Here is a 27,979-nt window from a genome sequence, read left to right as displayed (position 1 = left end):
CCCAAGCGGCCAGGACTTCCCCCAGCTTACAGGAAGGAATGCATTGGCCACGTACGAAGGTCCTACAGATGCAAGGGTTTTATCGCCGGTCTTATTTACAGAATCTCACATTCAGAACACAACAGAAATATGTACAAAGGACCATATAGGTCTGTCTGAAAACAAACTGGTTTATACAGACAAGCCGCGAGGGCCATCTCTGGAAGCTGGGGTGGAAGTTGAGGAGGCTCACTGCACTCAGGGGCTGGATCTTCCCAGGACGAAGGCAACCATGGCCCAGGTGGTGACAATGCTGCAGACTCTGTAAGACAAAGGCGCAAGTCAGAGTTCTGGGCGGGGTAGGGTCTGCCTGAGGACCAGAGGCAAGTGGCACAGGCTCTGCTCGCCATTCCCTCATCCAACCAAATGTGTTTTTCTTTTGTTCTCTTTCTGAGACAGGAGCTCAAGTATCCCAGGGTGGCCTCAGGTTTTCTATGTGGCCAGAGATGTCCTTGATCTTCTGGTCCTCTGCATCTCCAGTGCCGGGATGACAGGTGTGGAGTGCATTTAGTTTAGGTAAGGCTGGGGAAGGAACCCAGAGCTAAGCACCCACTCCACCCACTGAGCCACCTCCCCACACAAATGTCCTTTCAACCATTCTCCAGGTGCCAATGGTGAACGTCTGCCTCTTGGGCCAATCCCGAAAAGCCACCTTCCCCAGAGATGTAGGTCAGAGACGGGCAGGACAAGAGGCTGCCCATGGTAGCCATGGCTCCTACGGCCTTTGGAGCCTCCTAAAGCTTCAGCAACTCCAAGGCTGGTTTTCCAGTCGCTTGGGTCCCAACCTCAAAGGCGACTTAGCCCCTCTCAGGGCTGCTGCTTGCTTGGTCCCCTTCCCGTCACACAGGCTGGACCATACACAGCCATACTTGTTCCCTGATGCCCCGCCCCCATTGGCACAGGAGACAGCAAGGCTTTGAAAATGGGAGTTGGATTGTATCCCTTCTCCTCTCGATCCCACAATACTTGGTTTCTCCATGTCCACAGTCCTCACACATGTAGCAGCCTCCATTGCAAGGGACCCACTCCTTACCTTATCCCTTTGCTTGTTCCCCTTCGTTGGCCCCCTCTGCTCACCAGGCACCTTCATTTAAGGGCTGCTGCCTCCTGCCTAACTGCTGCTCCTCACTCCTTACTTCCCCGAATCTTACTGAGACTCCCATCACCTCCTCTGTACTTTTCTCCCCTCCCCACCCCCAGATCTCCTTTGCACTGTACCCCCCCCGGGTCTCTCCCCACCATCTCCTCTGCACTGTACCCCCCCCCGGGTCTCTCCCCACCATCTCCTCTGCACTGTACCCCCCCAGGCCTCTCCCCACCATCTCCTCTGCACTGTACCCCCCCAGATCTCTCTCTATCCCCACCCTTTCTCGCATTTTCAATATGCATGTCACCAATACCACATAGAGTTCGCTCACTTGTTTATTACATCCCTGTTACCGCCCAACTAGCTGAGCGGTCCATTTTGGCTTAGGGATAAAGCAGGGCCCAGGGGGATGCGCTGAATGAGAAAGCTTCCTGTCAACAGCTCAGAGCGGTTAGTGAGCAGGGCCAGAACCAGACAAAACGGGACCTCAGCGGACAGGTCACTCACTGTAACAGGCAGGTGATGTTGGGGGAATGTCTCCAGTACCGGTACAGCGAGACCTGCAGGGTCGGGTGGCTCCTGTACTCCTTCAAGACATTGCGGGCACTGCCAAAAGAAGTTTGTCCAGGTCAGCAATGTGGCCACAGTCACCGAAGGAGAAGAGGGGACTTGGAGTGAGGCACCTACTCCTTAAACTTATTGGTCAGGAGCAGAAACTGGCTTCGAGTGAACCGCCTGACATCAAACTTGCAGAGATTCTGGAACTCACGGTAGACCTGGTGCTCGCTGACCCCAGGCCACCTCCTGACGGTAAGAATGAGCACAGGAGGGCGGATACTGGGGTAATCCGGGCCAGAAAAGTTCTAAAACACAAAACCAAGAGAAATTCTTCATAGTTCTTACTGACACTTCATACAACTGAAAACACTAAAGAGCCTGGAAGGGGTTGTGCTTGAGGCTGGAGCAGAAAGGAGAGAAAGGAGGAAGAGATGGATCTATGTAGGTTTGGAAGGAAGAAACAAGGGTCACGGGGAGGGAGCCTCCTCAGCTTCTGCTTCATTGTCATCAGAACCCCTCGGCACACCCCAAGACACATTTGGTGGCCGCCTCCCCACAGGCCTGAGCAAAGCCAGGGAGCATAATGAGACTCACAATTTTAGGAACCCCAGCTCGGATGAGATTCACTTGGTTCACATATGGCGCCAGCACCTCGAGGTACTGAGGGAAGGTGGACTCGTCGTCCTCGACAGGAACAGTGCTGCAGGACAGAGAACCCAGAAGCACTTAGGCAGGCACACCGGTTTTATATGCAGGTCCTCGGGCACAGCCAAGGTTCTCAGTAGGGAAACAGGGAAGGTAACTGCCTCAGGCACCTCTCTCCTCCTCCTCCTCTCCCAGTCTGGGAGCTCATTCTGAGGGGCTTCCCTCACACACACACACGCAAAGTTTGGACCAAGAGCTCCTGGTCTCTGCTGACCAGCACTGGCAGCAGGCGCAAAGAGCCTGGTCCCTGTTTGGAGGAAGTTCCATTTTATGCTCTCCAAAGGGACATCGCCCTTGACTCTAAATGGCCATCCCTTGCCACCAGTTGCACAGCTGCACCCCAAATGCAGGTCCTGGAATCAGCAGGTCTACAGAGCTGTGAGCTTCTCTAACCTGAGAAGGGTTTTCCAGTCATGAAGCTAAAAGCAACAAAGGGAGTGAGGCCTGGCCCCAGGTGCTGAACCGTGCTGCTGCAAGCGCTCACTCTGTGCCAGAGCACAGCTCTGCCACATCAGAGGAGAGAGAAAACCAGCTGACAGTCCCTCACATAAGCTCTAAGTCTCGCATCAATATGTCATAAAACATTTGTATTTATATCTGTGGCGAAAATAGACCAAGACGGTTGCTAAATTAACAGATGATAGTCCAAAATATGTCTCACCCGTCCTGAAGAACAGGCCACAACTGTGATGAAACCCTTCTGTGGACACCAAGTCCCGTGGAATTTATGTGACCCACTAACAGTTCTGTCACATATCAAAGTGCCCTTGGTGCTCACATGGCAGCTTGGGGCATCAAGATGCCACCACCACCAGGGGCAATGCATTGGCATTCTGATTTGGGATCCTGTGTTCCTCCATCCAGGCACCTCTCTCGGTCACTATCCTCCCTGCAGCTTGTATGATCCCGTGATGTGTCTTTCATCTGAACATTTTATCCCCTGGCCTCACTGTCACCTCCCAACAGCTGTGAGAACATCTGTAGCTGACAAAGCCAAGGCACTGAGCCAGGAAGTTCTCCAGGAGGAATTAGGGCTCCAGTCAAACCCTGTTGTGTGAGACTCCTGGTATATGCCCATCTCCCCATTGCCAAGACAGGGGCAGAACCCACGCAGGAGGTGGGGAGGCAGGAAAGGGCTCCTTGAAGCAGACGGCCTGCTTCAACACTGGCTGGTCCTGGGTGAGAAACCCACTACTACACATTCCTTCTTGGTGATAGGGCAGAACTTAGGTAGGTGGGGAGACGGAACTGCATTCTGGGAGGAAAAAGGCAGAGCCATAGATCCTCTGCCTCAGATGGACGCCGGTTAGAATTTTATCCGGTAAGCCACTGTCACGTGGCGATATATACAGATTAATGGAGATGGGTTAAATTAATTTAAGAGTTAGCCAGTAAGAATCTAGAGGTAATGGGCCAAGCAGTGTTTTAATTAATACAGTTTCTGTGTGGTTATTTTGGGGCTAAGCTAGCTGGGAGGCCAGGACAAACCAGCAGCCTCCTACAACACCTTCTTTTTGGTAGTCCTGTGACCCAGAGGTCCTGGCTGAGGCCTTAGGACTTGGTAACAGGATGGAAGGGAGGACACTCACCCATGCACCCTCTCTAGGAGCAAGTGCGCCACTTTCAGAAGAACTAGAAGAGAAAGCCAGAGATGTAAGCGGTCTCAAGGCTTGCGGAAAAGAGCAAACTCAACCCTACATGCAGCCCAGAAAGAATCCAGCACATATCACCAGAGCAGAACGTCCCTCTAAGGAGCACCTTACCTGACCCACAGAGGAAGGCATCATACGCAGCTTCGTGGGGGCACTTGGTCTCCGCTGAAGTGGTTTTCCAAAAGAGAGAGGTCAGTGATTAGAACGCATCATGAGAAAGCGGTCCCTCTTCCCATCCCATTCAACCTTACATCCTTACAACCTTAGCATCCAATAGCAATTGTGGCACACAGCATGTGTGCCCTTCTGCCTATAAACATTTGTCACCCTGGTCCTTGCCACGTAGAGATGGCAGACCGCACCCCACACATTGGGAGAAAACAGGTTCCCGTGACCTGACTATTCTCTGGAAGGCAGAGTTTTGTGGAGCAGAGCAAGGCAGGTCAGGGGGAGTCGTCACCCAAGCCTCTACAGCCTGCTGGGGGGGGGGGGGGCAGACCAGAGAACCCTTAGCTCAGCCCCAGGGCACTTGGCCAACTGTGCAACGGACCCGAGCTCAGGAACATACCGTATTTTTTACACTGTCTTGCATGAATAATCTCTGGTCCAGAATTCTTAGTGGGATTCAAGTTACTAATAGGGAGGAAAACAGGGGTGGGGGGAATAAAGATTAACTCACTAAACGTATCTTCCCCTCCTCTTGTCCCCTGATTAAGCTATAGAGATCTGTGCTCAGCACATTCTTTTAAAAGGTGTGGATGCGGGCTGGAGAGATGGCTCAGCGGTTAAGAGCATTGCCTGCTCTTCCAAAGGTCCTGAGTTCAATTCCCAGCAACCACATGGTGGCTCACAGCCATCTGTAATGAGGTCTGGTGCCCTCTTCTGGCCTGCAGGCATACACACAGACAGAATATTGTATACATAATAAAGAAAGAAATAAAAAAAAGGTGTGGATAGAGTCCTGATGGCGCACGCCTTTAATCCCAGGACTCGGGAGGCACAGGCAGGAGGATCTCTGTGAACTTGAGGCCAGCCTGGTCTATAGAGCGAGTTCTAGGACAGCCAGGGCTGTTACACAGAGAAACCCTGTCTCAACCCTCCCCCAAAAAAAAAATTTTTTAAGAAAAAAAGGCATGGATCTAAGCATGGACAGATGAGGTCTGAATGAGGGCACAGAACAAGAGGAAGATAAAAGGGGCGCTAATTGGATAGTTCCAGTACGTGGAAAACATCTGGACACTACAGGGAGCTGCCTGCCCTGTGGAGTTTGGAGCCACTAAGTACAGAGCTAATCATACTGTGTCCTGGAGCACAGACAGAAACTCCAGGGTCCTTCCAGGCTGCCCGAAGGGGGTGGCACCGGAGGACGGTCTGGAGCTGTGTGAGCTAACGTGGCTGAAGGAATGAGTGGCGGCCCGAAGGGGGTGGCACCGGAGGACAGTCTGGAGCTGTGTGAGCTAACGTGGCTGAAGGAATGAGTGGTGGCATTCGAGCTGAGGAGAGCAGGTGGCAGTGAGGAGCAGACGCAGCCCTCCTGGAAAGCGTGACTGGAGACCAGGAGTGAAGGCGCTGCAAAGCACTCAGAGACTCCCAAAAGCACTGAGGTCACAGTAAGGCCAAAGAGGCAAGAAGAGTGAAGGTTCAAGCCAGCCTGAGCTACACAGACCACCTCCAAGCCAGTCTGGTTGACTGAGTAAAACCCCGCCTCTAAAACCCTGTCTCGAAAAACCAAAAATAAAAAATAAAAAAATAAAAAGTGTTGGGGGCGTGGGCTCAGCGGTAGGGTGATGCCGAGCATGGAAAGGCCTTAGGAGCAACCCCTGCACTGAAGACGAACAGCCTGGAGCAGCTGCGACCCTGAGAACGCAGACACGATGATGGGTTAGAAACATCTACAGGGTAACATCAGTGGGACACGGCTGAGTAGGCAGACGTGGGAGGTGCCACTCTGAGGCCCTGTGGCTCTGGGCCCAGGGGGGCAACAGCATCCGGCAGTGTGGACATCTCCACTGCATCCGCTCCTACCCAGCATTTCACACTGACGGATGCTGAGCTTCCCGGGAAATGGCCATGACAGCAGTCCCGTGCCACACACAGCTAGCAGGGCTAGAAGGGGTCTCAACAGCGGTGATGGCAGCTAAGTTTCAACAAGCACAAGGCCGGTCCTCAGCCTCCCACGTGCATGACCCCACCTGATCTCACTGCTACCTCCTGAGTTATGTACGTTAGGGCTTTACCTGCTCATTTCATAGATGGCAAGGCCGAGGCTTTTTCAAAGTAGGTTATGAACCAGTGAGTATCAAATTCTGAGTTTAAACCCAAGAAGCACGGATCAGAGTGTGAGAATTAAAAAACAAAATTCTCTCCTTACACTAATGCCCACGTAAAGGACACATAACCTTCAGCATTGAGCCTGAGGCCCTGAAGACTTAGAAGATGCTGCAGGCCCGGGAATAGGCTTAAGGGACAAAAGTTAATATTAAGCTGAAGACGTCTTCAGGTCATGCCAGAGAGGAAAATGGAGAAGGAAGCTGGCAGACGACTTCCCAGAGCGGCCTACTCGGATGGCTGCAGCTGCAGTTCAGCGCCAGGGCTCTTGGCTCTAACGCGCACGAGGCTCTAGGTTCAATCCCTGACGCTTCAAACCAACAAAAACAAAGCACGAGAAAACAGCCCGGCCAGCTGTGAACCGCATGACCTGCAGCTGCACAAGGGGAGGAAGGGCAAAGGACTGCTGAGAACGCGACGGGAGAGAGGAGGGCGCAGGAGGGATGCCCCACACGCGTTCTAGGAGATGAGGAGAGAATCAAGGGACCAAGCCGCAATCCCACCAAAAAAGAGAAGCCCAGAGCGAGCGTCTCCCACGGAGGAGAAAACCCAAGCTTCCAGGCACACTGTAACACAACCCTTGACCAGCACAGGGACCACAGCCTGTCCCTCGCGCCTTGTGTGCATCATCCTGCCGAGCACAGGGCCCTGAGCAATCGTGTAGGGCAAAAAAGCCTTACAGCCGTGGGCATGGGAGAAGGGAGGCTGCTAAAGGGACCAAAGACAAGGTCACACTACTGCACCAGTTTTAGGTTTCTCAGCAAAGGCTTCCCTCCAGGGAAGGAGTTCTGACCCTTCTAGCCCTCGTATTTCCCACAAGTCCGTGCCAAAGTCACAGGGTTACCCATGCAAGCCAGGAAGAGGGCCAGAAAGTGAGTAGCTTGGTTTTAAGTTTGAGTGGTGATGGCAAAAGAAGTGAGAGGTGGCTGCCAGGGTCCCCAGAAAAGAGACAATAGGCAGCATCTGCAAGAAGGGAGGAGGGAAGGAGAGGATGGTAAACCTGCAGAGAGCAGCCCTGCAGGCCTCAAACAGGGAAGGCGTATGGGACGCAGCTTAGGTGTTAAAGCGCTTGCCTGGCATGCGCAAAGTCCTGGGCTCTACCCCAGCACCCCATAGAACCAGGCGTATGGGTACAAGCCTGTAATCCCAACACTGGAGAAGTAGAGACAGGAGGATCAGAGTTCAGGCCATTCTTGGCTACATGGGGTGGGGGTTCAAAGCCAGCCAGGGACACCTGAGATCCTGTCTTAAAAGAAACAAGAAAAATGACTGTTTTCTAGTGACAGGGGAGACAATGGTAAAATGACGACAGCACTTGTAAAATGTTCACAAAGACAGGCAGCAGGCTGTGAGACCTTGGCCTCTGACTTCTGACTTTCTTTCTCAGAAGCAGGGCCAAGAATGCTGTCTGAGGCACGGCAAAGGCACGAGGAGCCGGACCGAAGGACAGGAAGTCCAAGCAGCTGGGTCACAGGGAGCTATACCACCAGATCGTCCAAGGAAAAGCATGCAAGTACATGCAAACACATCAAAACCAGGGGGCTTGGAGTGAGTTAAAACCAGAGAAAGGTCTCAGGGTCCTTTGTGGCCTGGGCAGCCAAAGCTGCAGGCTTGCTCCAGAAGCGTCTTCCTCACCTGCTCAGCACGTCATACACTTCTGAGAGGTTGGAGACTCGTGGGAAACGCAGTTCCTGCAATCATGAAGAACAGAGCACTGTGCTTGGGGTCAACATCTGCTGCAGGCCTCACAGAGGGTCACTACCTGGACCTGGCAAATCCCGGCCTCACAGAGGGTCACTACCTGGACCCGGCAAATCCCGGCCTCACAGAGGGTCACTACCTGGACCCGGCAAATCCCGGCCTCATAGAGGGTCACTACCTGGACCTGGTGAATCTTGGCCTCCCCTTGTGACCTAACCGCCCTTCTTCCTTCATTCCAGGGCCAGGAGGCCAGGAGATGTCCCGATGAGCCTGGCTAGGATGGTCTATCACCCAGAGAACTCAGGTTTCTGTCTAGGGACGTATGAGAGCACAGGAACCTGAGGCGTTGGACTGGGTCCAGGCCGTATGTGCAGAATATCCAGCATTCTAGGATCAGAAGGCCTTGGGGCAAAGTCAGATTACTAAGTCCCAAGATCAAAGATGAAACGGGTGAGGATCAAATACTAATGGCCTCTCTGGGCAAAACTGCACTGAAGCCCCTGACTTCCGCTGCCCTGCCTCTGACAGCCACCTTAAGCCATTGGTGGAGGCCCCTTGCTCTGCTATTGTTTAATTCCTAAAAGTATTTAAAGTAATTCAATGCCTCCCTTTTCCACAAGTAGTGCATGACTTGGGCCACAGGACAGTCACGTGGGAAGCTTTCACCTCTCACCTGGTACCACTCTAGACCACATATGAAGTGGGTTCCATTTGCCACCTCCCTTGTAATTCTAGCTCTGTCAGAGAACCTAGGACCTCGGTGCTTCCTCCAGACTTTACAAGGGGTCCCTCATCCTTCTCTAGGGATCCCTCACAGATTTATAAAACATGCATCGAGCTCTAAAATAAGCTGTTTGGGCCACGCATGATGGTATACACCTTTGATCCCAGTACGTGGAAGACTGAGGCAGGAGGGCTGTCATTAATTCAGGGTCGGTCAGGGTACCTGTCTTAAAAACAAAACATAACCCCCACAAAAATGTTGCTCTGTTGTCCAATGAAAAGGACACCATTTACACAAATACAACACAACCGGGGTCTGGAAAGGGTTAAACTCCAGAGAAAGGTGTCACCTGCACAGACTCAACAGCCCCGACTCCAAAGCAATCCCTCCTTACCTTCCAAATGTCCTTTGTCACATTCTTGGTGTCAATGAGGACAGGGAACAGGCTGTGGATGTTCTGCTTAAACTGGTCATAGCTTTCTGAGGGGGAAGGTCCAGATGGGGACACGTAAATTTGTGGGTTCATGGACACAACATATACCCACTCTAGCCCAGCTGCCACCAGCACTGACTAGCAAAACAGGGAGAACGAGACAAGAATCGGAAATATCCCTAATCCTCATCTACTGCCATTTTCTATGGTAAAGGTCACAAGGCTTTCCAAACTCAAGGTCCTACCTACGCCATTAGCAGCTAACACCGTCCAAGACATCAACCAAACACCCTATAATTAAGTAAAGCGCCCTGACAGGAGAAGGGCTCTCGGTGGAGTCTTACTAGGCCATACTGCGCAGTCACATCACACACTGAATGAAGTTCAGGATGAACAGCATCACCACACACACACACTTCCCAGACAAGAAGCCAGGTCTCTTCCCACTGCACTCCCTTCTCCTCCCCAGCAGTGACTTCTGCCATGTCCTCTCCCTGGGGTCCTCGGGCCCACCTCTCTGAGGTTTTGGACACCTCAGTGCTGACTGGTGGAAAGGTCTTGACCCCCTTCCCTCTATCTGCCCACTGCCCACCTTTCCCTCAGGTCCCACCTGCACTGTGTGGCTGCGGCACCTCACCATATCCACAGGCCCCGGGCTACAGGCCCCCACCAGCTGCAGCGGCTTCTCCATTTGCCTCACTTCCCCTCTTCCACTGATAGCCTTTTTCTGTTTGCTCAGGTTTTCTGAGTGCATCTTATTAATCTTATTAATTTGCCCTTAAATTCTCTAATATGCTCAAGCCCAGCAGTTCTGTCCAGTCACGTTTTGCAGACGTCCCTCCTAAGCTGTCCACCTCTTTCCTTTAGTGTGCACCACACCTTTGTGAGTTAGCTTCAGCCCGCCATCATGCTAAGGTCTCTTCTGCCATCTCATCTTCCAGTTAACAGAGAAAGTAGAGGACCAGCTAAAGGTCACACAGAACACGAGGGATGAGCACTTCCCACTGTGCTACACTGCCATTTGTTCAAGAGAATCAAGCATGAGAAAGGAGCACAGACACCAGACAGGAACCCGGGGAGCCAACGAAATGACATCTGCTAGGTTTTATAACGGCACGAGGGGAAGAGCCAGCCCTAAGATCTAACACCTAGTCTACACAAGATCTAACAAGCCCTAAGATCTAACACCTAGTCTACACAAGATCTAACAAGCCTTAAGATCTAACACCTAGTCTACACAAGATCTAACAAGCCTTAAGATCTAACACCTAGTCTACACAAGTGTGTCAGACTCAGAACAAGGGGGAAAGCCAGCCCTAAGATCTAACACCTAGTCTACACAAATGTGTTAGACTCAAACAAGGGGGGAAAGCCAGCCTTAAGATCTAACACCTAGTCTACACAAGTGTGTCAGACTCAGAACAAGGGGGAAAAGCCAAAGCATTGAACGACGAAGGGTGGGTTCTCTGTTTCACACACTTCTAATTTCGCCCAAGGTCACATCATGACCCTGGGCAGCTTCAGGCACGCAAAGAGGGTTTGTAATCAGACTGACCCTCCTTGAGACATCTCCTGGTCTCTGACCAGAAGATGGTACAGACACAGACCTGAGGTTGGGAGAGTGCAGCTCGGCCCCTACCTGGAAGAGGTCGGAAGAACTTCTCATGAAGATGCAGAAGGTCCATCATCATGTTGTGTCCTACCAAGGGCTACTTGCAGCAAAGCAACAGGGGAGAGGAAGGAAAGTCTAAGCATCAGGGCTGACACTTGGTCTGAAATCAGGTTTCTGGGCTTGTTTCTTTCGGTAAAGGCCGTAGCTCTGGATATCTGATAATCCAGCATCACTGCCTCTCAACTCCCACTGAAGGTAAAGGGACTGCTGAGATGGAAGAATGGAAGAGAACAGGAAGGAGGGCAGAAGGTGGGGGAGACAGGGAGATGGGGAGGGGGGAGGGAGGGAAGAAAAGAAGAAGGGAGAGAGGGAGGAAAAGGGAGGGGGAGATGGGTGAACGATAGAGGCTTGAGGCAGGATACACAGTGGGACTCTGTGAGGCAAACACAATTTTAGGTGTTAAGATGCCCGTGCCGCTGCAGGGACAACGGTGCCGCGGCATCTCACACGCGGTCTTTCCTCAGACTAAGCCACCACGGGATGTCAAGGCTGGATCCACAAAGCTAGCTAGAAAAAACAAAGTCAGCAGAAAGTTTTACCAGTCTCTCTAGGTTATATGGGTGTCTGGGCTGCGTGTATGTCTGTATATCGTGCATGCCTGGTGATCACAGAGACCAGAGGAGGGGTCAGATCCACTGGAACTGGAGGTACAGATGGCTGTGAGAAGCCCTGTGGGTGCCAGGAATCAACCCTGGGTCCTCTGCAATAGCAACAAGTGATCTTAACCACCGAGTCATCTCCCCATACCCCAAGAAACACTTATTAAAAAAAAAAAAAAAAAAAAAAAAAGACAACTTTAATCTCTTCTTGGCCTTCCGAATAAGGTTAGGTGAAAAATACAATTTTATTGGCAGAGAAATCTTCAAAACCCACCACCATTAATACAGAAGATAATGGGGGAAAAAAAAAAAACAAGAAATGCTTCCTACCTTCTGGGCTTTCACCAGCATTTGAAAAAAGACAGAAAAGCCTCTTGCAGAGAGAAGAATCTGCTCCTTCCAACAGCTGATTTGGTCGCAAGAGTCGTGCTCAAGGTACCAGCGATGTGGCTGACTGACTTTCTTCACAATCACCTGCAGCAAAGAGGAGAGCGAGCGTGTAAAGATGTGGCTGGAAAACTCGGGATACACCCGGGACAGAAGGCCAGATCTGACTGAACGGGAGAGGGGTGAGGGAGTCACTAAGAAGGCACACCCATGTGAGGACTCACCCCCTCATCCTTCAGCACTGTCCAGATGTTGGGGAGGGCCTGCCTCAGCACCAATTGGACCTCAAAGGCTTGGAACCCTGCAGCGAGGAAGCACAGGCACACACAGATCCTGGAACACCATCGGACCTTCCCACCCCATGGAGAAAAAGAATAGAAGCCAAGGCCCTGGGACTGGTGGATTGCTCCAAAAGCCAGATTTCAGGACACCTGAGCCTGGGACTGGTGGACTGCACCTGAGGCCTGCTTCCAGAACATCTGAGCCTGTGACTGGTGGATTGCACCTGAGGCCTGCTTCCAGAACATCTGAGCCTGTGACTGGTGGATTGCACCTGAGGCCTGCTTCCAGAACATCTGAGCCTGTGACTGGTGGATTGCACCCGAGGCCTGCTTCCAGAACATCTGAGCCTGTGACTGGTGGATTGCACCTGAGGCCTGCTTCCAGAACATCTGAGCCTGTAACTGGTGGACTGCACCCGAGGCCTGCTTCCAGAACATCTGAGCCTGTAACTGGTGGACTGCACCTGAGGCCTGCTTCCAGGGAGTCTGAGCCTGTAACTGGTGGACTGCACCCGAAGCCGGCTTCCAGAACATCTGAGCCTGTGACTGGTGGATTGCACCCGAGGCCTGCTTCCAGGGAGTCTGAGCCACATGCATGTGTGCCTGCTGTGATGGGCTAGGACAAAGTCCTCAAAGAAATGCTCTACAGTTGGGGGCACTCTTGTGGTTGTTTCTGTAGTTTGCAGCTGTTGATATTAATCCTATTGGAGACTAGTACCATTTACAACTCACAAAAAGCACTTCAGGAGCAAAAAAGTTAAAATTAAATATTTAGTAAATTGAATGTGGTAGTGTATCCCTTTGCTTCTACAACTCTGGAGAGGCAACCAGATCGTTGTAAGTTTGAGGTCAGCCTGGTTTACATAAAAAGTTCCAGGCCAGTCAAGGCTACACAGTGAGATCTGTCTAAAGAAATAAAATAAAATAGGGGAGCTGGAGAGTTGGCTCAGTGATTAAGAGCACTTGTTGCTCTTGCAGAAAACTTGGGTTCTGTTCCCAGCACCTACATGGTGGCTCACAACCATCCAAAACTTCAGTTCTGACCCCTAAGGCACACGGTGCACACACATACATGGAGGCAAAACACTTGTATACATAAATCTTTAAAAAATATTTTATAGGGCTGGAGAGATGGCTCAGTGGTTAAGAGCATTGTCTGCTCTTCCAAAGGTCCTGAGTTCAATTCCCAGCAACCACATGGTGGCTCACAACCATCTGTAAAGAGGTCTGGCGCCCTCTTCTGGCCTTCAGGCATACAGACAGAATATTGTATACATAATAAATAAATAAATTATACATAATAATAAAAAAATATTTTATATAGGGGTCGGAGAGATGGCTCAGTAGTTAAGCGTACTTGCTGCTTCCAGAGAACCCGGGTTCAATTCCCAGCACCCACACATCAGCTCACAATTGTTTCTAACTCCAAGATCTGACACCCTCACACAGACATATCTGCAGGCAAAATACCAAGTCACATAAAATAAAAATAAATAAATAGAAAAAATATTGTAAATAATAAATTCAGGGAAAAAGAGACATTGTTTTACACATTGCAAATTTCTTTTTCTTTTTTCTTTTTCGAGACAGGGTTTCTCTGTAGCTTTGAAGCCTGTCCTGGAACTAGCTCTTGTAGACCAGGCTGGCCTCGAACTCACAGAGATCCACCTGTCTCTGCTTCCCAAGTGCTGGGATTAAAGGCGTGTGCCACCACCGCCCAGCATATATTGCAAATTTCTAACAACTGACAGGCATCATATCCACTTCTGTATTTGGTTTATTGTGCTATGTTGTGGTCCTTAAACACTAGAAAATGAAACAATAAAAAAAGAAAGAAAAAAAAACAGGCCCAAACAGATAATGAAGGTAGAAAAGAGAAAATAGCCAGCCTCAAGTGACTCTGAGGGTTGGGAAGCTCTGAGTTTTTTTTTTTTTTTTTTGGAGGGGGAGGTTTTGCTTGTTTTGAGACACCATATAGACCAGGCCGACTGGGAACTTGCTATGATGACCAAGCTGGTCTGGAGCTTATAGAGCTCTGCCTGCCTCTGCCTCCTGAGTGCTGGGGTTAAAGCTGTGTGCTCTAGACTGCTGGCTGCATATGGTCTTTGTGTGCTATGCCAGTTCACTCCTGGTAATTCCTTAGGTACTGGCTGTCACTAAGGAACTTTGTCACTGGGTGACACAGGACACACTGGCTGCCCTGTGCCTTGCTGTTGGGACATCACAAGCCCATTCCTAGGAAGACGCTGGTTTGCAAGTCTGTCTTCCAGATGCTCACAAAGTTTGCTACACCAATACCAAGAGAAGGTATGAGTCACACAGCCACTGACCTCACCAGAAAGGTCTCTGTCGAGAGGCCGTCAAGCTTATGACTATGGATCCAACTTTTTATTTTGTGTTTGTTTTGGGACAGCTTTGTGTAGCCCAGGCTGGCTTCAAACTCACTATGCAGATGAGGATAATCTTGAACTTGTGCCATGGTACAGGCAGGTTTTACCCTCATCGCTACAGCACCAGGACAAACGGCACAAAAACATTAACGTGTCACGGCTGAGCGACACTTCTAAGATAGATCTGACCTCACAGACTCCATGGCCAGGGTCCACAGACCATGCTCTGAGCACTGCTGCACTAGGTCACGGATTACAAGTTAGTAAAGCAGGATGGAAATGATTGGCTCATGAATGATTCTCTACCCTTGACACTCAGTGCAGGTTCAAAAGCCTTTGAGACTTGGGAATTCAGATCACGACTTTAACCCCAAGATATTAGCAAATATCTCAGATTCCGTCATGAGGCATCTGAGATCAGAACTTATGGGAAAGAGAATGTGCTCCCCACCGTCTGATGCATTGCCATGACACCCCGTGCTCCCAGGTGGGGAGCAATAGCCTCCTGCCTACCAGCAATGCCGGGCAGAGTCATCTGGTCACCTTCCTCAGCCAGGTCCAGCCACTGAGTCACCTTGTCAATCACCACCTTAATCTGGTCTTTATCCAGAGAGCTGAAAATGGACAGAGGAAAGCAGAAAGGTTGGCGGAGATCACACCAGACTCCGAATACTAAGACTAACGTGTCTGGAACCTCTGTTTTTAATGCTGTGACCTCACAGTGAGAATTAGCAGCAACAATGACAACAGTCATTTGTTCTCCATGTCCTTTCATGCCAGAAGAAGGCAAGCTCTTATCTGGGCTCCTCAGAGGTCTACAGGAATACAAGACAGCCTTGATGGGGTGGAAGAAGTGCAAGGGGCCCTACAATGAATATTACTGTCAGGATGTCTGCCCATCTGTGCTCCCAGAGAAATCTGTAATGACCTGGCTGGAAACACAGGAAAAGATAAGGACATGGAAGAACCCTCTGCTCCTATGTCAGAAATCTAAACGCTATCTCCAACACTTGAAAGTAGCAAAAGGTTAAAAATTCAAATGGGGAACTGGAGAGATGGCTCAGCGGTTAAGAGCACTGGCTCCTCTTCTAGAGGATCCAGGGTCAATTCCCAACAACCACATGGTGGCTCACAATCACCTTTAACTCTAGTTCTAGGGTATCAGAGCTTATTCTGGCCTTCCCTGGTCCCAGGCACACACTGGTACAAACATACACGCAGGCAGGCAAAACACCCACACAAATAAAATGAAAATTTTTTAAAAAATCAAATTGTTTTCCCTCTATTTTTATTCTTGAACTGTGAGGATCATTTCATTAGAGTTTGAAAGGGAAAACAACAGGGAAGGCAAGCTGTAACTCTAGGCAGCAAGACAAAGAGGGGGCAGAGCGCCAGCCGGGCCTTTAGAGTTCGGGTTCAGGAAAATCAAGCAGATTTGGTAATGGAGGTCAGCAAGTAGCTCAGGGGAGGGGCAAGGCTTTGGAGAAACAGTGGGAAAGTCCAGAAGGTCAGGGCAAACATGCTGAGAATCCTGGCAGGTATCCAGAGAAAAAAGGGAAAGTCATCCCCCTACTTTGAGTCTGAACTCAGAAAAGCGGGCAGGCTTAGCAGTGAAGTTCTATAAGTGACTTCCTGTCATTCCTTTCAAAAACCTATGTTCTTATATGTAAGCTTTAAAAATTAAAATTTAAAAAAATTTAAAAAGTTAAGGAAAAAAACATCAAAATTTCAAAATTACCGAAACCCTATGAAAACCAAATTTCTGAATCAAAGCTATTTGATTTTTCTTTCTGATGAGGGAGAAAAAAAAATCTCAATCCCCAAAAGCTTACATAGTCCAAAACTGGCCACTAAGGGGTAGCCATAGCTGACTGGGACCCAAGCTACCATCTCACTGTGGTCACTTAGTGCGAACACACGGGAGGCTGCCATTCTGTCAAAGGAGAAAGAAGCAACCTTGCCCAGGTGACAGAGACAAGACCCGTGTTGAGCAGGGTCAGGCAATTTAGGGCCCACACAGACATTCTAGAGTCTTCGCACTCTCTGTGTCTCCAACCTTGTGAATCCTCCGCTCACACCACAGACCCAACTCCTGTCTCTTTGAGTACCAAACTTGAGTGAACTTCTTTTCTCCTTTCTGATTTTCTTTTTTGGGATGAGGATCATGCTGTGTAGCTCAGGCTGGCCTGCACACATAATCATCCTCCCTCATTCTCCAGAGGGCTAGAAGGCTAGGATTGCCAGTGTGTGTCTTTGGATCCTGTCTGTGAGGCATATGAGCTGGCTGTGGGAGAGGGAGCAACCTGTCCTTTCTCAAGTGTTCTCTACCACTTTGTGAGATAGTTTCTGTCTCTCACTGGCTTGAATCTCACCGGCTAGGCTGCACAGCCAGTAAACCCAAGGAATTCACCTCCCTCTGCCTCCCCAGTGCTGGGATTACAAGCATATTTTTTAAAAATTTGGGTTTTAGGGCTGGTGAGATGGCTCAGAGGTTAAGAGCACTGGTTGTTCTTCCAGAGGTCTTTTTATTTATTTATTTAAGGATTTCTGCCTCCTCCCCGCCACCGCCTCCCATTTCCCTCCCCCTCCCCTGATCAAGTCCCCCTCCCTCATCAGCTCGAAGAGCAATCAGGGTTCCCTGACCTGTAGGAAGCCCAAGGACCGCCCACCTCCATCCAGGTCTAGTAAGGTGAGCATCCAAACTGCCTAGGCTCCCCCAAAGCCAGTACGTGCAGTAGGATCAAAAACCCACTGCCATGCCGGGTGTTGGTGGCGCAAGCCTTTAATCCCAGCACTCGGGAGGCAGAGTCAGGCGGATCTCTGTGAGTTCGAGACCAGCCTGGTCTACAAGAGTTATTGCCAGGACAGGCTCCAAAGCTGCAGAGAAACCCTGTCTCGAAAAAAAAAAAACCAAAAAAACAACAACAACAACAACAAAAAAAAACAAAAACCCACTGCCATTGTTCTTGAGTTCTTCCAGAGGTCTTGAGTTCAATTCCCAGCAACCACATGGTGGCTCACAACCATCTATGAGATCTGGTGCCCTCTTCTGGCAGACAGGTATACATGCAGACAGAACATTGTATACATAATAAATTTTTTTTAAAAATTGGGTTTTAAGGCTCAACTGGGGCCATACACGGCAAGCGTTTTACCAACTGAGTTTCACCTCCCAAGCCATAGTTTTTTCATTTCAAGATTAAAATAGCGTTCACATGGGAGCAGAAAGGAGGCAATGGGAGAAGGGTTTTAGCCTCTCAGAAAAGTAGAGGTGGCCAAAGTCATCTCAGCTGAGCGTGGATGGATGGGCTAGTGTCCCCACCTGCAGAGGCCAGAAACACAGTAATGCAGAAACCAAAGGCACTTGGGAATGTGGACCCTACCTCCGAACTCTCCAGTTCCCTCTCAGGATACTATGCTTAATTTTCTTCTCCTGCTCTTCATTCATGTATGGGATGCCATTTTTGAGGAACTGAAGAAGGGAACAGAACGAGATGACTAGTGAGAGCCGTCTGAGGGCCAGGCAGCAAAGCAAGGGGGACACCTTGGCTTCGTGTAGACAACGGAGAAGGGACATGGAACATTCAGAGGATCCCCTCCCCAGTCACAGCCCCCTCCTCCTCCAGGTTCATACCTTGTTATAGTCGAAGCCATACTGATTCAAAAACTGAACACTAGATGCCTGGAAAGAGAACTCTGAGTCCAAGATCCCAAATGTTGTAGGAAAGAGAAAGAAGTTACAGGAGTGGGCTACATACCTATAGAGCAGAGACAATGGTGAGAAGCCTCAAACTAGTACAGAAGGAAAGACAGACAGACAAAACAGCCAGGCTCATGCACAGGGCCCTGGACTGAGCTAGATTTTCATTCTTAAGGATCTGAATGTTTTCTGAAGGCTGACGTATTTTAGGTGTTCTGTCTAGGGGCCAGAGAAAACAGGCAATGACACTGTCCTTGGGGAGCAAAGTCTAAAGCAGAAATAGGCCCATAGCCCACTCAAAGGCCCCCCATATTCAGCCAGGGCAGCCAGGCAGTAACCGCCCAACACACATGGGTCAGCCTCCTGCAGCAGCTTCCAGGCAAGGGTAGCCCAAAAGGTGCAGCATGCTTTGGACTGCTGGTGCCTGAGAGCATTTAGGCAGCTCGGCGTCTCTCTGGAGGCTAACACACTTTGCTACCTCCCCGAAGACAGCACAAGGGCCAGCTGATGGACATTAGACACAGGACAGGAGAGGGAGGCCCCACAGACAAGGTGCTCCTGCCAATCTTCAGAGCCAGAAATCAAACAGTGTTCAGGACAAAGAGATTCAGATACCCAAGGTCAAGCTGTCAAACACAGACAGGACAGTGGTGTGTGTTACCACCGGCATACATACTTGTTTGACTCTCCTTCGATGCTGGAAAACACAGACAACCCTAGAACAACAGAAGTCATGAGTACCGAAGCAGAGTCACCTGACGGCAACCAAAGACCAAACGTTCCCGCCCATGCTTTGCCCCCACAGACGTGGAGGGGGCGGCAGAATGGGGGTACATCCTCACTGAAAAACAGACTTGCAACACGAGATCTGCCACACCACAGCTTGTGTTGAAATCACCATATTATGGCGATGGCCAGTTTTCCACACACAGACGTATTAGATCAGCATGTTCACAGTTTTAAATGAGCCGAGTCAGGCCTCATGGCACACACCTGTAACCCCAGTACTAGGGAAGGGGAGGAGGATGATCACAAATTGAAGAGTCTGGCTACATTCCTTGTCCAGAGGCTAGGGCAGGAAGATTTTTGTTAAGTTTGAGGCGATCTGGGGTTTCAGTGTGAGATTCTGTCTCAGAGGAGATGGCTCGGCGGGCAAAGGCTCTTACACATAAGCCTGAAGACCCAAGGTTAATCCTTGGAACTGAGGTAAAGGTGGGAGGACAGACAACCTCCACCAAATTGTCTTCTCATCTCCACACGTGTCCCACACTCAAAAATAAAAACCTAAAAAATTAAAAACTCCAAACCAACAACAAAAAAGACAGATTTGACTACTTTGAAAATCCCTGTATTACTAATAAGCCACTCAAAGTGGGAAATCTCCAGAATGATGGAGAACAAAAAAAAAAAACTTAAGAGCAATTTCTTGTTCTTTTCAAATATGTAAGAAATTTTTAAAAAAGCAGCAAAGCCCAAGAATAGAGTGGAAAGCAGGCATGCACACACAGAAATGTTATCTCCAGAAAAAGCAGGGGGTCCGTAAAACCCTCTTTTTTATAATGTTTTTGTATTTGTATAAAATGTTTTTATACTTAATTTTACTGAGAGTCAGGACCGCTATTACAAAGGCAGGCCTTGTAAAAGAAATCACATGACCTGCAAAACCTTAGGTACGATCTAGTCCTTCACATAAAGCTTGTGACCCCAGTATTAGAAAATGTAAATCAGAATAAAATTAAGAGTATTTTTTAGACTATCAGGTTGGGTTAAATTTCAGACCCATACTCCCCAGGGTTTTTGTATGGGAATGTACACTTGCTGTTGCTGGGATCGGTCCCTGGAAACGCTGTGGTTGATTGACAGTATTTATCAACACTTTTAAACGCACACACTCTGATTCTGCAGTCTCACTGACAGAGCTATCCCAGATGTACAAAAGTGTAACAATGTGTAAATATGAAGACCACCAATAATAAAAATCCATTTAATTGTACACAAATGGTTACTAAAGGGCTGGAGAGATGGCTCAGAGGTTAAGAGCACTGCCTGCTCTTCCAAAGGTCCTGAATTCAATTCCCAGTAACCACATGGTGGTTCACAACCATCTGTAATGGGGTCTGGTGCCCTCTTCTGGCCTGCAGACATACACACAGACTGAATATTGTATACATAATAAATAAATAAATAGATAAATAAAAAACAAATGGTTACTAAATATACCTTATTTAGGACACTAAGTCCTAACTTGTAGTTTGTAATACTACAAAACTGTGAAAATGACCAGGTCCGTATGGTAACACAGACTTCCAAACTCCAGTAAATAGAAAAATAAAACAAAAATCCCAAATGTAAATATGTGTACAATCCCATTCCTGTAGGTTTTCTTTTTAAAATCTCACACACTGGGGCTAGGGAGACATCTCAGTGGTGATAGGGGATCCGTTCCCAGCACCCACACGGTGACTCACAGCCATCAGTAACTCCAGTTATAGGGACCTGACATCCTCCTCTGACCTGTGTGGGCACTGCATGCAAGCGGTGCATCTGTACATGCAGGCAAAACATTAAAGACATAAAAAAACCTAAAAAAATTTAAATCGCATATACTCTGACATATACTTTTGCTCAAATGATGGAACAGGTTTAACAGTGATTGTCCCTGACTCTGGTCTGTTTAGGACCACGAAATAATGCTGGTAAATTCCTGCTTGTACAAAACCCACCACCTTTCACACTGTAGGTGCTCCAAGTGGTATACACACACATCAAAACAAACAACAAAAACAAACCTGAAAACAGAACAAGCAACAAAATGATACGTAATGCCTTTGAAAATGGTCAAAGAGCAACGAGAAAGCCAGACAGAACAAAACAACAACAACAACAACAACAAAAAAAAAAAAAAAACCTTCTCGAACGATCCATAACAAAGAGCTGAACATCAGACTCACCAATCTGGCAGATTGTAAATTGTTGAACGCTCTGCCGGGTCTTCACATACCACTCAGATGGCAAATCAAAAAGACTGTGAAGAAAGAGGCATCTCATTGCACAGGCAAGGGCATCAGAGGCAGGCTCAGCTACCCTCAATCAGGGACCGATTGTCCTTGGTACAATTAGAGAGCATCTGCCGGCATTTGGCCAGCAAATGCCGCACCTCTCAACAGGTGGAAGCAACCCATCACACCAAAATACCCAACACACACCAAAAAAAAAAAAAAAAAAAAAAAGAAAGAAAAGAAAAAAAAGGCAACAGGAACCTGCTGGGAAACAGTGCTGGTCTGGAGGGTCTAATTAAGGAGGCACAGGTGAGGCTCACTCTGTGGGCTGTTAGACAGCCGTACCTGATCTGCTGGGGCCGGGACAAGTTTGAACGCAGACCTGTGAACTCTATGTCGAGACCTAGGGTAGAGCAAAACAAACGGGTCCTCAGGCCCAGAGCAAGCCACCAGCTTTCACATCTGTAAATGCTCCACGCGGTACGAGTGTGTGTGTGAGCGTGCGTGCGTGTGCGTGTGTGCACACGCACACACACAGCAAGCATCACCTTTCACACTGGAGCCTAGGGTATGGTTCCAAACAGGGCTGACTGGACAACAGTCACAGGAGCCGCGGGTTTGACTGCTTCAGGCCCCCTATCGGAGTGGGAAAGCCTTCTCTCCTTCCTTCCTAGGGATGCTCTCTGAGCTCCTCTGGCCTGGAGACCCATCCAGTACTGAACCACACCCACCAGTCCCCAGGCTCTCCGTGGCAGGCGACTCTGATGACAGGGCCAGCCAGCCCAGGTACCTTACCCACGAAGTCCGCACCCGCGACAAGCTCCTGCAGGAGTGGGAGGCTCTGTTCAAACTCATCAGCACCCACGTCCATAGCCGCTAGTTCCAGGGCGCGCCGGATGCGGCCACGTGCTGCCCACGCGTTTCCGCTGCGCAGGGCCTTAAAGCTCGTGCACGTGGCCCGCTTCGGTCAGAACCTGGTTGGTGCGAATTTGCATGGGATACCCACCGCCTTGGTTTTAACGTGCTGGGAAAGTGGAAGCTGTTGCAATCAAGAACTGCCAGCTGTACTGAAGGCATCCTTGGTATCGGCGATCAGCTAGTGTGGCCTTCATCCTGTAGAAATGCCCGCTTATGGTACCCCAGTGACCAGTCTCCACGCTCAATAGTCAATGGTCTGGTATGCCTCTCAGTTCTAGACTTACAGTCTCCTACAGACCTGAGCTTCCAAGTGAGGTGCTTCAATCCATATTTAACCAGAGGAAAGAAAAAATATATATATTCGTGCTGGCATTATCATTACTTTGCCTCCACTTGGGTATTTATTGAGCAAAGAGGATTCCTATGCCATTAGATGCTGAATGTCTCAGAATCAAGACTTTTTAAAAAAAAGGGGGGGTACGCCTTTAATCCCAGCACTCGGGAGGCAGAGGCAGGCAGATCTCTGTTAGTTCAAGGCCAGCCTGGTCTACAAGAGCTAGTTCCAGGACAGGCTTCAAAGCTACAGAGAAACCCTGTCTGGAAAAACCAAGCAAACAAAAAAGGTACAGTAGCTTGCCATTTTCCTAAAATAATGAATTCTCAAAAGTAATATATTTATTTCAGTCCCAAGTAAAGTTATTGAGGTACCAATATTTGGAAACTGCACTAAAATCCACATGTTTACAAGTGTTTTTCACATTGTATCAACTTTCTGAGAGCTGCCATGATCTCCCCAAGCTCCAACCTAACTTGCATGACCTTCTTAATAACTTTCTGTGTATGTTTCTCAGGCAGGCATGTGCACGTGTGCAGTACCTGTAGAGGCCAGAAGTGGGCGCTGGATTTCCAAGAACTGTAGTACTAGCTGTGAGTTACTATTCTGGTCTTGGAAGTCTGTTCCTAGAGAACCTAGTTCCTCTCTAAGAGCAACTGCTTCCACCATACTGAGCCATCTCTCCAGTCCCTTGTATGGCTATTTATAAAGCCTTTTCTAGCGGGGCAGTGGTGGTGCACACCTTTAATCTCTGTGAGTTCGAAGCCAGCCTGGTCTACAGAGCGAGTTCCAGGACAGGCTCCAAAGCTACAAAGAAACCCTATCTCAAAAAACTAAAAATAAATAAATAAAATAAAGCCTTTTCTACAGCCAGATTTGAATTCTCAATGAAGTCATCATCATTTCCACCTCCCATTGTCTGCTCCTCACACTCACTTCTAAGATTTTCCTGAAATCACTAGGGAGCGAGTCCAGGGAAGTCTAGAAGACATTTGCAGAATATCACCATAGCATTTCTGAGTTTACAATTACACTGACATTCAAAACAAAACAAAACACCAGCCACCATCCTGGGCAGCAAGCAATCCTCTCCCTGATGACTGGCCAGGAGCCATCCATGCCAGTCAGTGCCTTACAGAAACTTCACATTTCCTCCGTAACCACAAGACACTAAGAGAGTAAGACAGCAAGGGTTGGTAGTTTGTTATAAACATTTTAATTTGTTCTGCAGATGGTTATAACTGGTGATTGCTTTTCTTAAGTATATCTCTCATGTCCACAAAAAGGGACAAGCTTGCCCTTCATTGAAACAACAAAACCACACAAGCACACAAAGAAGTGGGAAGAGATTCACTTTAAATAATTCTCAACTGCTACATTATCACTATGAAGCTTTCAGTCTGGTTCTCCTTCCAAAAGCCTGCCTTTATTTCTTCGTTTAGGAGCAGATTCTTCCTTCTGGTGGCCGGAGGAGCTGATGGTTTTGTGTTTACACTTTAAAGCAGTTGATGTTTCTGTTTCATTCATAGATCCTCCGAGGCTCCCGAAGCACCACACCACCCTCTGTCATGGCGTTCTGTAGACGTTTTATCTGGTTTGAAGAGCAAAGGAAAACAGTTACCCTTCAGAAAACCTAAAAAATGTTTGCTTTCCAACAGACAAACAATTTCATCTTGTTGACCGCCCAGCCTGCATTGGTTTTTCTGAGTGATCTTAAGAACATAAGAAAAAGGAAATGGAGAGATATCAATGATCAGCATCTTCAATTCAACTATATGGACAAGTGGTCAGTCTGACAACAGGAAGTGCTAATATCCTAGACTTCAGGGGCTCTGGCATCCTGCACCTGAAACTTGCAATACTGACTGACCTCAGTTTGTGCAGAGAATGGGAGCACTAGCTCCTGTGGATTTACAAAAATCAAGTCACAGGATGTGCTGTCTGTCACAGTACCCAGCCACAGGCCTAACACATGATATACCCTCAGAAAATAATGTAAGCATATCTGATACCAAGAACTAATAAAATGCCCTCTATCGATTCTGTATGCTGCTAGAGGCTGCACATGCTAGGCAGTACTCGCAGAGCTGCATGCCCAGTTCTGTATCATGTGTGTGTGGGTGTGTGTTCACGCACACATGCGTGCACACACTATGGATTAAAGACAAGGTGTCCAGCATGGTAGGCAAGAGCAACCACTGACTTAAAGCCCGAGTCCCCACTTTTCCTTTTAAAATTTTGAGACAGGGTCTTAGTAAGTTATTCAAGCCTTGAACTTGAGAATCTTCTGCCTCAACCCCTCAACAGCTGGAATTATTGACCTGTGTCACCAATAACCAACTTACCACCTTTTTTTGAGACAGGGTCTCATTATATCCCTGACTAGATAGGATTTGCTTTGTAGACCTGCCCTGAACTCAAGAGCTCCATCTGCCTTTGCTTCTACCACACCAGAACAAAATTTTATTTTATTTTAGTATTATTTTTGGTTTTTCTAGACAGGTTTCTCTGTGTAGTTGTGGCTATGCTGGAATTTACTCTGTAGACCAGGTTGGCCTCAAACTCAGAGATCCACCTGCCTTTGCTGGGATTAAAGGTGAGCACCACCACCAACCCCCCCCCCCAAATTTTTATCTTTATGTAAATATACAGAAATGAGAATACCGAGTCTGAGGATGCCTCCCAAGGAGTTGGCTGGTAGACCATGAAGTTGATTCCAGCTTCTAAGCATCGCTGTGCCAACACTCGTCCTATACTCTCACAAGCCACCACATTTCTGGTACTATACAGGTGTTTTTTAATAGCCCATTCCCGAGTGGATGCCGAAACCACCACCTGGCCGTTCTGATGCTCAACCACTGCCTCTATGTGATGCTGAGTCCTTATAACTCGCAACCTAAGAGGGATAAGAAGAGAATAAACCATAAAACGATCTATTTAACAAAAAGTTAAATTATTTCAGGGGAATAAATGCCTAGTTTCTCAAGAAATTGGTGACTAGGCTATTAAAACAGCTCCGTGGCTAAAGGCACTTCCTGCCAAGGCTCACCACCCAAATTCAGTCCCCAGGTCTTACAAGCTGCAATGTGATGTAGGTGTCTATGGCACAGGCGAAGACCTGTGCGCATGCACACACCAACAGCAAGCTGAAAAGAGAAAAACCCCATGCTGACAAGTACCGAGGAAGCGAGCACATGCCACTTACACCCTGCCACATGGCGGTAATCATCTAACGCTGTGGCTCGACAGCCACACACAAATATGTCTGAATCTTAGCTCCTCCTGTCTACCTCCCTTTCAACTCCTCGGTCCCTGTCAGTGGAGAAAAGTACTACACCTGCTTCACAATGGAGTGTACATAATTAAATGAAGAAAAATCACAAATTCAAAGCAACTAGCATAGTTCCTAGAAAATACAACATTTTCAATACACAGCCATTTGGGGGCTGGGGAGTACAGTCCAGAGGCAGAGCATACACTTTGTGTGCTGAGGGTCTGGTCTAACCCTCACAGTTGTCCCAAAATAAAATTTAACATTTACTTTTTTGTGCATGAGTGTTTTGCCTACCTGTGTGTCTGTTGTTACAGCCAGTTGTGGGTGCTGGGAACTGAACCAGGGTCCTCTGCAAGCTCAGTAAGTGCTTTTAACCAATGAGCTTTTGCTCCAACCTCCACAAACAAAATTTTAAGAAAAAAATCTGTTTAAAGCAAGTATCTCATTTCTATTAAGTCTTACAGCGGGCCTTCCTTTTATTCCGGCCCAAACTTTATTCTATATTATTTATATAGAACTATTTTATAGTTCCAGCTGACCTAGAACTCAGAGATCTGCCTGCATCTGCTTCCCAAGCGCTGGGATTAAAGGTGTGCACCACCACTGCCCAGCTCACACTGACTACTCTATTGCCATCACACTTCACACTTTACTGAACTCCGGGTACACAGACCTGAGGGTCCCTCAGAGACACTAACCAATCCCAGCCCAGTAGCCTCCTCTACTAGACTGTCCTTTGTGGCAGATGATTATCGTCCTATTCTTTAGAGCTCGGCTTTTTTGTTGTTTCAAGACAGGGTTTCTCTGTAGCTTTGGAGCCTGTCCTAGAACTAGCTCTTGTAAACCAGGCTGCCTCAAACTCAGAGATCTGCCTGCCTGTGCTCCGGAGAGCTAGGACTAAAGGCGTGCGCCACCACTGCCCACTACTCAAGATTTGACATGTCACATCTTCAGAGTCGTCAGTACATAATCTCTTATTCTCGAATTATCATTAAGTTTTCTTCATGACAACTATTAGTTGTTTGCTCCATGGTCACTCTCTACTCTCACGTCATCCTCCTGACTCAGTCAACCTCGGGCAGGGTCGGTCAAGGCATTGATGAAAAAGACGTGTAAGGTGCTATACACAGCCGACTTAAATTACCTGTGCCAGAATTCACGGCTGGGCCACACTGTAGCCCAGCCCCGCTCTTTCCTGGCTACCCCTAAGAGCTCCAGATTCCGAGGGTTCCGGTTGGTGAACTCTGGGGCCACAGCTTCGTTTTCCTTAGTCGCCAAATCGTGCTGAATCGCTGGTGTGGAACTGGTCGCGAGGGCTGCCAGCCCACACTCTAGGAAATGAAAACGACCACATGGATCTTTAAAATGACGAACACAGGCACCAGAGGGACATGCTCTAACCATTCCCATCACGAGACCCAGAAGCGGGGAGAAATGGCCGTCTGACCACAAACCCAGAACGTTCTAACGCCACCCCGGTGTGGTTGTGCATTCACTTTCCCACGCGGAACCGCGGGTGCCAAATCGGATTTGCAAATTCCCGTGTCCTGTGCACCAGGGCATAGCCAATGCAGCGGGGCGAGATTAGTTACCCAGGTTCCTGCAAACAGACAGGCATTTCCAGAACCGCGGCTGAAGCGCCATCGCTGACGGGTCGGAGGCAAAGCCTCCCGGTACCCTGCCTCCCTTCGCTCACGGTCGTCCGAGAGGAGGACTAGCCGCAGCCATTTTAACTGAGGGAAAAGCTACAGATGCCAGCAGGCCCTAGGGGCCTCCAGGACCCGGAACTAACAAGCCCCTTCGTGCTGAGTGGTCGGGAGAGCGATCGGTCTCTCCAGTCCGCCAATCGCCGCTGACGTTGGAGCGGAGGGCGGGGCACGCTCCCGGAGCCATTCCTGAGTCACGCGTGGGCCCAGGCTGTATTTTGGGGGTCTGGTCCGCAGAGCTGCACACCACTGGAGCGCATACGCTTCGGGGCTCTGGGAGAGCAGGGTGCACGGTTTCCTCAAAGAGCGGAAGCGCCTTGTCCGCCCCAGCCAGAGCGGATCGAGTCTCAGCCGACTGGCCGAATGATCCCAGACATCTAAACATGGGGGGAGCTTAGACGAGAGCGCTCGGCCGCCCATCCCACCACACCCCAACTCAGCCCTACCAACTTTTGTAGAAAGTACTAGGATGTACAAACGCGCAAGCGCAAC

The 27,979-nt window shown here is 48.9% G+C and overlaps 2 protein-coding genes across 3 annotated transcripts; both read right to left on the bottom strand.

Moving 5' to 3' along the window:
- Positions 1-98: 98 nt before the first annotated feature.
- Positions 99-22,126, bottom strand: Pnldc1 (PARN like ribonuclease domain containing exonuclease 1). Its single transcript, XM_041680383.1, has 19 exons — positions 22,051-22,126; positions 21,601-21,658; positions 21,208-21,281; positions 18,933-18,972; positions 18,191-18,314; positions 17,940-18,028; positions 15,070-15,170; positions 12,110-12,186; positions 11,829-11,972; positions 10,867-10,936; positions 9,189-9,274; positions 8,005-8,060; positions 4,610-4,674; positions 4,153-4,206; positions 3,979-4,021; positions 2,279-2,384; positions 1,814-1,989; positions 1,634-1,732; positions 99-301 (listed from the first exon to the last, which is right to left on the bottom strand). The coding sequence occupies exons 1-19, from the start codon at positions 22,124-22,126 to the stop codon at positions 238-240; spliced, it is 1,602 nt and encodes a 533-aa protein (XP_041536317.1). The 3' UTR covers positions 99-237.
- A 1,578-nt stretch (positions 22,127-23,704) lies between these two features.
- Positions 23,705-27,566, bottom strand: Mrpl18 (mitochondrial ribosomal protein L18). 2 transcript variants are annotated; one of them, XM_041680235.1, is made up of 4 exons: positions 27,374-27,566; positions 26,926-27,112; positions 25,321-25,403; positions 23,705-24,098 (listed from the first exon to the last, which is right to left on the bottom strand). In XM_041680235.1, the coding sequence occupies exons 1-4, from the start codon at positions 27,423-27,425 to the stop codon at positions 24,031-24,033; spliced, it is 390 nt and encodes a 129-aa protein (XP_041536169.1). In that variant the 5' UTR covers positions 27,426-27,566; the 3' UTR covers positions 23,705-24,030. The 2 variants fall into 2 exon arrangements, with proteins under 2 accessions (XP_041536169.1, XP_041536168.1); XM_041680234.1 differs by having other exon boundaries at positions 25,172-25,403; positions 27,374-27,548.
- Positions 27,567-27,979: the final 413 nt, after the last annotated feature.

This window comes from Microtus oregoni, unplaced genomic scaffold, assembly GCF_018167655.1.
Source record: "Microtus oregoni isolate MIOR12 unplaced genomic scaffold, Mior012 000033F_ref0000390, whole genome shotgun sequence".
NCBI classification, from domain to species: Eukaryota; Metazoa; Chordata; class Mammalia; order Rodentia; family Cricetidae; genus Microtus; species Microtus oregoni.
Note: the sequence above shows the minus strand (reverse complement) of the source record. Positions and strands in the feature narration are given on the sequence as shown.